At 43.4% G+C, this 12,688-nt stretch overlaps 1 protein-coding gene and 1 long non-coding RNA gene across 2 annotated transcripts in view; one reads left to right on the plus strand and one right to left on the minus strand.

Moving 5' to 3' along the window:
* The window catches only part of WNT2 (Wnt family member 2), a 41,843-nt gene that overhangs the window by 20,938 nt on the left and 8,217 nt on the right, over window positions 1-12,688 (plus strand). The window contains exon 4 of the mRNA XM_006217174.2: window positions 4,456-4,720. Coding sequence (XP_006217236.1) covers window positions 4,456-4,720 — 265 coding nt within the window. The remainder of the gene's footprint in view (window positions 1-4,455; window positions 4,721-12,688) is intronic.
* On the minus strand, window positions 1,105-11,647 carry LOC140697361 (uncharacterized). The gene is made up of 3 exons (XR_012074321.1): window positions 11,573-11,647; window positions 2,573-2,648; window positions 1,105-1,399 (listed from the first exon to the last, which is right to left on the minus strand). It is a non-coding gene; the product is annotated as an uncharacterized lncRNA (long non-coding RNA).

A 12,688-nucleotide genomic window follows, 5' to 3' on the forward strand; every position in this document is an offset into this window, starting at 1 on the left:
GTGTGTGCCCACAAACGCAGGCCTTTAAAAAGTGGCTCATGCCACACACATTATTCTGCATTTTGCTTTTCATTTGATTTTTTTTATGCCTGTAAGATATGATCTAAGAATATGATCTACCTCATACTCATAGACCACATCATATTCCTTTATTAAGCCCATACCGTAATTTGCTTAATATTGTTCTGTTAATGTCATTTGGGTTTTTCCCTAATACTTCACTATAGCTAATTATGCTGCAGTGAACATCCATGTGGATATGCATCCTTCAAAACTTGTGCAAATATTTTCAGAGTGGAATTACCAAGGTCAAAGGATACGTACATTTAAAATTTTGACAGGTATTGCAAAAATGCTCTCCAATTAAATGGTGTGATCAATTTATTTTCACACCAAGTTTGTTAAAGCGTCCCCTTCCCACACTCTTACCAACACCAAATATCATCACGTTATTAATCTTTTTACCATTTGCTAATCTGCTAGGCAAAATAAAAAATGGTATTGCCTTGTTTCAGTTTTCATTTCTCTGATTACTGTGAGGTTGAACATCTTTCTGTCTCTTTGTTAGGACTTCATATTTCTTCTGTGAATGGCCTGTTGAATAAATTTTGAGGACAGTTTGGAAGATGCAATGGAAATCCTCCCTATTTCTCTCTCTACCTCCCCCCCCCATTATAATAGATTTAGAATATTATCCATTTAATTCTTTTTAAATTTGTTTGTCTTTTTTTTAATTTAATTCTTGATTTACTCAAAAGAATGGAGGGAAGTAAAGTATGCACAAATCAAAATTTGAGAAAAGCATAATGAGATTGAGTGAAGATTTCAAATGTGTTTTTAGGAAGAGCACAGATCTGGGAATGAGACAAATCTGATTCACATCTGAGTCTGCCTCTGTCTAGCTGGGGGACTCTGGGGATTTTACTTTCCTCCCTGAGCCCTGCAGAATGGGAATAAGAAACCACTTTATCTAATTGTGGCAGTTAGATAAGATAATGTGCAGATCCTGGCACATAGTGCAGTACTCAATATGTGGGGGTTATTATTATAATGCTTTATAACATTTGAATGTTGGTATTTTTCTAGACCAGGAATCCTCATTGTGAGTTTCTCCACCCCATTTCTTACTCTGTGATTAACCCACAATCAAGAACTGACCATAGTTCCAGTGGAAAGACTTTGTTATAAGTAACAGATCCTGGGAACACTAAATAACATGGAAAACTTAACGTCTTGGATCACAAGAAGTCTGGAGGCAGGGCAGGGCCAAGATGGGTCCATTCAAGCAGTGCTGCAACACCCTCCAGAACCCGGTTCTTCTCTTCCAAGACTGCGGTCTGCAGCATGTTGCTTGTCCTGCATTGGCTGCCTCACGTCCCAAGGGCACTGCTGCAGAAACCTGTATCCAGAGACAGAAAGGGAGTATCGCCTCTTTAAAAAAATTTTTTTTCATGTTCTTTTTTACTGTATTTCTTTTTCTTTAGTTTATTTGACATATAGTTGATTTACAATGTCGTGCTGGTTTCAGGTGCACAGCAAAGTGATTCAGTTATACATACAAGAAACCTTTCTTACAGGTCCCTCAACATATTACTCCTAACATCGTATTGGCCCCAAATTGACTCACCATGTGCCCTCTGCTGAAAAAAATCAGTGGTCGGACAAGGAAATGAGCACTATTGATTAGGGCTGCTTGGGGTCAGAGAGAGGCAGGCCACTTTTGAAGAATGTGGCTGCCCAAAGTATGAACAAAATGTAGGGAGGAAGAGCGGCATGGCCGCCGCCATTCAACAGTGAGCCACAATGATGATCCACAGGGTATACCACTGCCACGTGTGTTTATAAGGATTCATAAGGCATATTTTTAAGATCCAATTTTAAGTTAATGTGCAAACCCTTCAGTTAATCATATAAAAATACCAACTTTGAACTTTGCAACCTGGAAATTTAGTATTACAAAGAGACGGGAGTAATAGTTCCTGTTATTTCTAAAGCTAGAAAAGTTACTTATGTAAATAACCCAGCCTTTAAAGGAAAAAGCTTTGAGGAATGAGCATTCATAGTCCGTTCCCAAGCAGTTGGCACGGAGTGATTTCTGTGTGGCTCCGCTGAGATCTTAGGATGGAAAGCTCCTCGATGGGTGACCCAAATGGGGTGGAGTGAGGGGTCAAGAGGGCCCTCCTAGGGGTGTGGTGTGGCTGTGGCAGAGGCCTGCTGTCCAGGTTGCCCAGTGAGCCTCATACCAAACACCTGGGATGTAGATACAGGGGCAGGGTGTAGCACATGGAGGAGTGTCATTCTAGAAAAGGAGTTCATTCTAAAGATGCTCAGATCCCTGTGACCTGGAGAACCAAACAAATGACATTCCTTCTGCTTCCTTCTCTGTCCTTCTCCTCGCAAAGCTGGTTCATGCTAAGAGGACAGATTTTAAATGTAACAGAGCACAGTCCTCCATGACGGGCAGAGCAGGAGACGTGTGGTGCCGAGACCCAATCCCAGAAGGAGATGAGTAAATTCACAGCCATGGAGCCACCATGCTGTCTTGGCTCCTTTCAGCTCTAGAGTGACTTACTTGTGGGACCGACTTTCTCGAACGATGAACATTTCCATACACTTGGTTCTCCTCTAGCGTTGGTTGGAAACTGAGTCTGTGGAAGAGGCAAAACCAGGACAAAGTTATCCCAAGTGAGGCCCTGGGGAGGGAGAGGCAGCCTGGAATATTGATTTCTGGTGGGGAGGGTGCTGGTGCTGCAGGGAGCCCCACCTGGGCTACGGGCTGGAGCCACCCACCTGTATCCCACACCCAGACCAGCTATACCGGAATCTCAGGCAGTGGGCAGAGAAGGATTCAAAATACCACCTCCATGTTCTTACAAATATTTCTCTCAGCATGTTACCTAAGAATTTTGTTCCTGGTACCACCTTGGGTAATGTCGTCGAGAGGGGTCACTGCTCCCTCTGCCTACATCCCCCATCCCAGATACCCTCTGTCTTGGACATGCTGTTGGAGAGGATGGGGGTCCTCAGAAGGCAGGTTTCTCCTCCGCTGCTCCGAGACCAAGCCAAGGACCAAAGGTGCAGACTTGGTGAGACCTCCAAGGCTGGTCTCCCCCATAGCCTTCCTGAGTGTCACAGTGGGGATCCCCTAATTGTCGGTTGTGATCTATAAGCAACAAAAACCTTTTTTAAAATTTTAATAATTTGGAAAACTGATTGCCTGAACAAGAGAGTAATTTTAACTGTTGGCCAGGAAAAATGACCCTTGTGAAAGTAGTGAATCATAAGAAAAAGGGAACATGGGGAGGTTTTTAGTTAGACTATATGCTCTAGAAAATACTTTGGAGAAGTCCATTTATTTGCACATCCTGTGAGTTGGAAAGACGTCAGAGTCTGGGTTTGCATCTGGCCATTCCACACCCTAGCCCAGGATCTTGATCATCTTACTTCCTTGATCCTTAGTTTCCTCATTCGTGAAATGGGAGGAACAGCAGCTCAGTTTGCTGGTGAGGACCATGAGTGCCAAGAACTCTCTTCACTTAGGGGAGCCAAGGATAATTGGCCCTGCATGAGATAACTCACAAAATCGCTTTGAGGATGGCACAGGTCTGCTGGCTAGTCCCACAACCAAAAAGCAGAAGTTTCTCTGGACAGCTCCAAGGTCCATGGGAGCCGTTCCCTGTCCAACACTCACAGCCCAAGCAAAAGGCATCCCTGCGCTAGGAGTCAGCCAAGAGGGGCTTGTCCCACTTGCCTTTGCTTGCTTTCTACAAAAGAATAATGCAAGCTCAGCCCCATCATCTAAGCTGAATAACTTGGCCAGAGTTGAGTGATAATCTCCCAAATTTAATGTCACTCTTGGGGTCACCAACTGACTTTCCAGTGTACCCCGACTGTCCTATACCAGCTAGGTAACCTTGGACAAGTGCTTTAACCTCTGCAATTCTTGATCCTCAATCATCTGCAAAACAAATAAATCAAGAGGGAGTGTAGAAAGCATTAGCACAATGCCTGGAACAGGGAAAGCACCTCAAACATAGGAATGACCACTACTAATGGTGTATGGAAAGAAAACGGGCTTAGCAATTACTTTGTTAATTTGACTAATAGTATACATTTTCAATATAGTACAGTTATATTTATTTAGAAAATAACCTAATTCACTCCCTCACTCTTCAAACTGGCCCTGCACCCCAGTAAATTCAAATTAGTGAGGCTTTTGTTACATTCATAGGGAGGCGGGGTTCACCCCTCCACTCTCCGCTCGCCGCCCAACCTGCTGCAGTCAGTGTGGTGTGGCTGAAGGGATCTGCAAGTATTCCCCCACATCTCCCAGTCCTGAGTCCCAGGATCCTGGGTCTTCAGTCACTTCTTAATTGCTCGGAGGTAAGGAAAGTAGTGGCAACGTGTCATGCCCTGGAATCCACCTCCACTGAACTTGCTCATCTTCTCCCACAGGCTGTAAAGCGATTCTTGAAGCAGGAGTGCAAGTGTCACGGCGTGAGCGGCTCGTGTACTCTGAGGACCTGCTGGCTGGCCATGGCCGACTTCAGGAAAACGGGCGATTATCTCTGGAGGAAGTACAACGGGGCCATCCAGGTCGTCATGAACCAGGATGGCACTGGTTTCACTGTGGCTAACAAGAGGTTTAAAAAGCCGACGAAAAATGACCTCGTGTATTTTGAGAATTCTCCAGACTACTGTATCAAGGACCGAGATGCAGGTAAGTTCAAAATACTTTATTCACAGCCCCTAATTCTTCCAACAATCGGCACGCCACAATTTACATGCAGTTTGGTATTTTTTGCCTGCCAATCCTGTAAGTGCAGCCTACTGCCTTCAGGTTCAAAGCTGAAGTTCTTTATAATTCATATTCAAAGTGCACAGAGAGTTCTTCTAAGCAACTGGAGGAACCAGTTGATAACGTACAGATTCTGGAGAAATGGGAACCCAACAAGAACGTACATGGCAAAAAGTTAAAATGTGCAGATTAGCAAAATTCTTTAGCCTGGACAGAATTCTAACTAGTGGACTGACGTACACAACCAGCGCCTTCCCTGTGATCCTGTCGCTGAGAGGACAGCTTTGCAATGTATCTTCCCCTTTAAATCCCACCTCTGTGGCTGAGGAAGGGGGTCCCAGGGCTTTCAGTTAGCCCTGTTCTGAAATCCGCCATACTTCACACTCCCTTGCTCTTTCCAGTGTGCTCAGAAGTTGCCAAATACTTGAAAGCAAGAATTCATCCCCACTGGCTCAGCTGTCGGTGAGCAGTGGATGAGGGCTGCGTAAGAGGCACTTCGTTTATTAAAGCCACACCCTTCCCTTGCCGACGGCACCTTCTCTGTCCTGAACTCACTCAGAGAGCAGCTCCGTCAGCCTCAGCACAGCTGTTGCCACCTGAGGGCTTTATCCCTGTGCTTTTCTCCGCCTCTCACCCCTTCTGGTTAGCACTGAACTCCAGGCTTAGCACAGTCTGTGCAAAGACTCCGGTACAAAATCAGAATGAGTACAAGTCTCAGTGGATAGGAGGTGATGGAGAGCCCACAGCCAACTTGGCTCAAGCCAACTTCTCAGACTTAGCAGAAGGCAAGGGAATTCATTACCAGGAAAAACATCCTCGAATTCAAATTCTGAGTTTGTTTTTCATTCCCAAGTAATTGCAAAGGAACCAGTAAAACAGTGCAGAGATCAGCAGCTCCTAACATAGGGTTTACTAAGAGGCAGGATTACCAGGGACTGTCGCAAGATGTCCAGAGCCTCTTCTTTGTCCCCGAGTGGTTGAATTCCCTTCCCGGTTTGATGAGCTAGTTCTTTGCAGCACTGGAGCGAGTCTGTACATGCAGCCTCTGGATTAATAACTGCTGAGCGAAAGGGCCAGATGCTGTGCCCCGCTGCATTCCTCACATGCTTGGGGACCTCTAACAAGTCATCCTACCTGTCAAGCCAGAGTTTCAGCAGAATCCCCAAGAAACCTGGGTGTCGATACAGGACTGTCCCAGAGGCCTGGGTCCCTCACTGCCATCAACTAGTTGCTTAACATCAGGCTCCTCAGACAGACATTGGGGCGACAACATCAGGGTCATTTTAGGAACTACGTATCGCCTCCTGTGTGCCAGGTACTGGGCTAAGATCATTGCACACATGGTCTTATTTAATCCTTAGAGCCGCCCTATGACATCAGTCCACTGGAACTGATTACTGAAAAAAAAAAAAGGAAAGAAAGAAAAGAAAAGAAAGGAAAAAAATGATTAAGAAGAGGGTGGTTCCTGGTTGATCAACACCCATCAAGAACCAAATTCGCATCTGATTTTTTGAGAGCAGATAAGCAGCCCTGGGTATCATCATCCCAATTGTATGGATGAGAAAAGTGAATGACCAGCTTCAGATCTCGTTGTTCTTGGAGGGGACTGGCATCCAGCTGTCTGACCCTACGGCCTGTGCTCCTGACCCAGACACTTTAGCTCAGCCCTACCTTTCTCCCAGGGCGTGTCTGTGGAAGGCCCCGGGAAGCAGAAACCTCGTTTCAAATGTAAGAGGACCTGCTGACCTAGGATGTCTTCTCTGGTTGTTTGAACTGAAGCACTTTGCACCATGTAGCAAACAGTTATGCTTATGACATTGAACTACCTCCTAGGTAGTCACTGAAATAAAGACCTCACTTTCCCTTCCCCACAGAGGAGGTGCTGGCTCTGATCCTTGCTGTCTCTTCGGGATACTAAGTTAGTTTTGCACACTTTGCTCTCTCTACTTCCTGTATTAGAGCACAGTTCTGTTTCTTGATCCTAAAATAGCAGACATAGCTGCAGGACCTGCCACATGTTAGGGCTTGAGCTACATTCTCTCAGTGAATAGTGTGGGTATGTTATTATCTCACCCAGTGGGAGATGAGACTGAGGCTCTGACAGACAGGTTATGGATTTCGCCCAAGGACTCTTGATTGGTAAGAGGTAGAGCAGGGACTTGAACCTGAGTCTCTCCACCCGTGTAACCATTTTACTCCACTTCCAAATGCACCAGCCATGAGGCACCCCGCTGCAGGTGGGGACTTTCTGAGGGGGGCTATATCCTTTATTCACTCTCTTATTTTATTTCTGTTCTACTTCAGGCTCATTTTAGCTTATTTATCTGACTGAAAAAGATATAAATTTGGTTCTGGCTTGGTATTGATTAACCAGGAGCCATCTTGTTATCTTACTTTTTTAAGTAGCCAGTTCCATTGTTTCAGACCAGATTTTTGCTAAGGTTCCTAGATCATTCATAAATTGTGTGAACTATATTTAATGCCCTTTTTAGCTAAGCCTGGGAAAATGCCAAAGTCATCCATGAAAATCTGCGGTATTTCTTTTTAATTCTGTTGACTATCAGATGGTTATTTTAGTGAAAATATGATTCAGGATGCTTGAGATGTAGAAAAAAGTTTGGAATGGTGACAGTATTTTTTCACTGTTCATATCTGGACAAATAGCATGTACAACCAGCACGCATATGAGATGCAGATTTGCCTCGAGACAGCCTCCTTCAACCCGTATAGTTCCTGAGGGCTTTTGTCTGTGTAAAGACAAGGCTTCCTCCTGGCCACTTTCTACTGGAAACTTCTGTAGTATGCACTCTAGCAAGTCAGTCAAACTGTGCAGTTCAGAATCTTCCTGGAGTAGCTCGTAACTTCTGATTGTGGAGACAGGGAGATGTGAGAGTCCGGGACCTGGGAGAAGGGGCTATTCCTGCATCTAACTCGGTGGCATTCCTCCTCTGAGCTCTAGCATCCTCTGGTCTGCGCTAGAGAGGCACCCAGCATGCGCACCTCGAGCGAGGACATCACCGTGGGGACTCCCCCTTCACTAGGATCTCACTATATCAGGAAGGGCCTGTTTTCTGGTAAATGAAACATATTAGAAATAGGTTACCATCAGAGGTATCTGGGCTCTAAAATAAGTCTGAAGGTTGCAATAAAATTTAAATCAAATGAATGTGACAAATCACATTCTCCATTAGAATTGATATTAACTTTTCCCTAGATTACATCTCAAATCACTCACTCTGCTGTATTGTGTTTTTTTTTTCTTTTTTAAAAAGCATCATGTATATTTAATGTTCAACTAGGCACCTTCTCCTTGCCAGCACTTGGAAAAGCAGTGGTGGTGAGCAGGTTGAATATTGTCAAGTAACAGATATTTGGAATTAGCAGACTTTACTCTTGCTGGTCAGCACCTGCTTCCTGTTTACATCTGCTCATAATTTTACTGAAGTGAGCTGGCTTGTTTTGTCATTTTGGTTTGTGGAGTGGGTAAAGTCTGCAGGTCTAGTCCACTATTTTCCAAAGTGAGGGCCTCTTCAGAGACCTATTGAATCAGAATCTCAGGGATTTTTCCCGACATCCTGTATACTTTTCAAACGCAAGACATCAAAATTTGAAAAATCCATGATTTAGGTAGTCCAAGGTTCCTGATTTTTCTGTATTAGGTAAGAAGAATTCCAGAGAGACTTTTTTTTTTTAATGCTTGATCTCTTACAAAGGAAAATAAGTATTTTTTTAAATTTGAGGAGCTCTAAATAAATGTCACTCAAACATAACCCTGCCCTTACTTACCCATTGCAAGAGGGTGTTCTTTCACATTAAAGCCCTGTATTTTCTGGAACCCTCTTTCAGTGAGTAGCACACTGAAATGATTTCTACCATCAAAGCTCCCACTGGATTTAGCTTGATGGAAATCATCAAGTCGGGCTGTTAGTGAAGTCCTGAAATAATGATACCAAGACTAGTGAATTTGGGTGAGAAGAATTGCAGAAGGGTGATTCAAGACCCCAGGGTATTCCTGGGAGAGGACAGAGCCAGACCCCAAGCGAGGAAAGGTGATGGGAACCCTGGGTGAATTCCTCCTGAGAATCAGACCCTGGGCTACAAGTCTTATGTGCATTTTCTCTGAATCCGCATAACAATCACCCACATTTATAGAGAAGGAAACTGAGGCTTTGAAAAGTTAACTTGCCCAAGATTCCGTGGCCTGTGAGTGGTAAACAAAACAAAATAAATAAAAAATCAAAACAAAAATCTATACCTTTCTCAATTCCTGAAATGTAAGGAGGAAGGGTGGTGACTGGCAGGGCTGTGTAATAAAGAGGCAGCCCGAGGACATGAAACGTAATGGGATGAGGTGTCCACAATGCGAGGAGGTGGAAGGTGGAGAGACTTCACCCACACTGAGCTCAGGTTGCCTGGAAGCCCCTTTCAATTACAAGCCCTTTAAGTTTTCAAGGGTGTTAATGTCTTCAATTGTTCCTAAGAAATGATAAGCTCAAAAACTGATTAAGAAAGATTTTCTTATGGTAACAACCACCACAGAAGACATTTTCCCCTCATCTTCCATTGATGAAGGTGAGTGCTCTGATGTTCAACTATAAATACTCCCCGGAGTAGGTACAGCCGAGTGATGCCGTGCATGTGACATTCTGCAGGCCAAACTGGAGGCCAGATCGAGGAACTGGGCTTTCTAGGGTGGGTGGTTCTGTGGTTATCTACCATGGTTATTGCCCCAGGCATCTGTAAATCAAAGAAGCCCTTAAGGTAGAGATAGGTTCATCTCTAACTCAGGAATGCTGCTGTCCTCTCCAGAGAAGTGTCTGCACCTAATCACAGGCCACTTTCACTAGTTATTTTGTAAAAACCCTGACCTGGGCCAGAGGTCACCCTGAGGTCTCCTCTCTGACTGTAGAAAGCAAGCAATCCTCGCCTCTTCTCCAGTCAAGTTCAAAAAGCAAATGGAGTTCAACTATTGTTTAACTTGTTGCTGAAAGCCCGATGCAGGTTTCCCTCACTGTCTGGAAGTAGGGCGTTCCTATGAACCTTCTGTAAGCCGAAATGGCATAAAGCGAAGTGATTACCGTGGGACACATCTTGGTAACGGATACAGAAAATAAATCAAGATAAAGCACAGATGCTCACAGACCCAGTTCAAAGCTATAGTGCCTGATGCTGTGATGCTGAGTGCAGTTCCTGGAGAAGGGGCCACTCTTGCAGCTCAGGGGGTGAGCTGCCCCTATAGTAAGTAGCTCATTGCAAGAACAAACACTAAATGCTATTTTCACTTTTCACCTTTTTTATAAAAGCAAAAATTCTCTTCGGATTTCTTCCAGTTAGCAAAAGCAGGAACTAACGTAATCTTTTGTAAGAGTGAAATTGTGTAAAGTGAACTTTCTCAAAAATTGGGGGATACCGTGCTTGGCTGACAGCTGCAGACTGTGAATGATGTTAAGCACTCAGGTATCACAGGTTTTTTCCCACGTCAATCACGTTTAGCAAACAGCTCGGTAGCCATGGGAACACACCCCCAACCATGGTTTACAGAGGTTGGTGTCCGAGACCTGCCCTGAGGTGTGGTCTGGTTTGCAGAACCTCTGAACGTTGTGACTGTGACTTGACTAAAAACAAGGGAACGTGTCAGCCAATAGCAGCAGGTCGGCCTTATTTTCATACTAAACGTACAGTTCCCACCAGGATATCTTAGGTCCCTCGTGTCTTCATGGAACAAATATTTATTAAGTCCCTTCTATATGCCAGAAGGTACAATAAGCCCCAGGAATGCAGAAATGAGGTGGACAGACTTGGTCCTTGCGCTTGTGGCTTCATAGGCCTCCTGGTCCTTGCAGACAAGCCAGGTGGGTGGCGGGCAGTGGGACACAGGTTGGGTGCTCCCCAGCCTGGGCAGAAATGCGGTGTTCGTAAGTTTCAGTCCTCACTCCACTGCTCTATCACAAGGTTTTACCTTCCATTTGCCACTTAAGAAATGAAAGAATAAGTCATCCCTTTCTGTGTTGAGATTTATTATAGAAAATTCATGAACTGATATCTAAAAAGTGCTAAGACAGCACAGGAGAGAATAATATGAAAAATGTATTGGTGGGCTTTTAAGTCACTATTTTTATAGATAATCATTGATTATGTTGTATAATTACTTACTTTCTGGTGGACTGTCATTCCAAACTTTTAGTGGTATATAATGCAATTAGCCTGTCCCTCCCTAAACTACTGTTTCCTCGACCTCTGTAACACCACATCCTCCTGATTTCCCTCCTGCCCCAAAGACCAGCTAGCTGGTCTTTCTCAATTTCAGTTGCTAGTGTCTCCTTGTCTACTTATAAAGTTTGAAGACCTTCAGGGCCAACCTGAGCCCTCCTCTCTTGTCCCTCTGTGCTTTCTCCAGGGTGGCCTCCTCCGTTGCTATGGCGTTAAACAAGATGTCAGATCTCATCTGTCCTCTCTCCTCCTCTTGTATCTGACTCCCTGCTGAACAGCTCCACTCAGATCGCTCACACTTTTATCGCCCGAACTCTTGATTTGTCCCTTAATTTTTCCCTAAACCTGCTTTCCTTGGGCTTCCCCTTCTCAGAAAAGGCTCAGCCATCCACTCCATCAGTCAAGCCGTAAGCCCACAAGCTGTTTGTTACACTGCTGTCTCACTTCCATATCTGGCCCACCAGCAGGTCCTCTTAAAATGTATCGACGAACTATCTCAGAGAGCCTTGTTCTTTCACTTACAGCATGTGTTCTGGTTAATTTGTTTAAATCTTTGTTTGTTACCTGTCTGTCCCACTGGATTGTGATTCCATGATGGCAGGAACTTAAACTGTCAGTTCACCACTGGGCCCCTGACCTAGGATATAAATACATGTTGGACTGAATTGAATGGAAAGTTATAAATGACATAAAATATGCTCATCATATTAGCTGGGTTCTCATGCTGGTGTAGTGTCATAGCTTAAAGATAACTTGGGGTTTTTTTGACAGGTAACTACTAAGCACATCTTCACTCATCACTGATTACCTTATAATACACAGCCTATGAAAATTCCCATTTAAGCTTAGTTAAGTGTTAAATGGATTTTTCCTATATCCAAGTGCATTAGTGGGGCATTTACAGAGCTTAAGATATTTCTGGCTGCCCATTTCCCTGGATGAGATAAAAAGGTCTCAAATAAATGTACCAGCAGACTCTATCTGTTGCTTTTAGCCACCACCAAATACTCAGTTCTTTTACTCTTTGGGGGCCTTTTAAATTTACTGTTACCAGTGGGATTACTGGGTAGGTCAACTGATTTCATTGTTAACATAAGCAAAATACTTTTTACATTCAATGCTATTTTATGTTATAAGCACGATCTGTAAATCTACATTGCTTTTCAGAATATAGATTGTTAGAATTTCTACATTTTTAAGATACACTAAAAAGTACCCTAATTTGAATTAATTGACAATGGCAATCAGATTGAATTTATAAAAATTTTTAGAAGAATTTTTTCTTTCAAAAAGAAAATTTCAGAAAAATTTTTTTTCTTATTTTGAAGTCTTTGACATAATTTTAACTACTAACAACAAAGAATTTACCAGACATCCTTTATTTTTTTGAAAATAGTAAAAATGCATTTTAATTACCATAATAATATGTAGCAAACAAAAGAATGTTAAGGTACTTTAAAATAATCTATTTGCTTTATGTTTAAGCTTTCCTCATGAAACCTATTTTGTGCTGTGATAAATTCCCTTTTTAAAATATGCAAATTTCACACAAAGAGCCCTGCATTCTGCTACCTATTACTTTGGTGCTACCTCTTGCTATCTATTACTACTTCTACCTATCACCAGTTGGGTGGTTATGGACAAATTCTCTTGGTCTCTTAAGATACGTGTTTCACCTAG

Source organism: Vicugna pacos, chromosome 7 (assembly GCF_048564905.1).
Source record: "Vicugna pacos chromosome 7, VicPac4, whole genome shotgun sequence".
NCBI classification, from domain to species: domain Eukaryota; kingdom Metazoa; phylum Chordata; class Mammalia; order Artiodactyla; family Camelidae; genus Vicugna; species Vicugna pacos.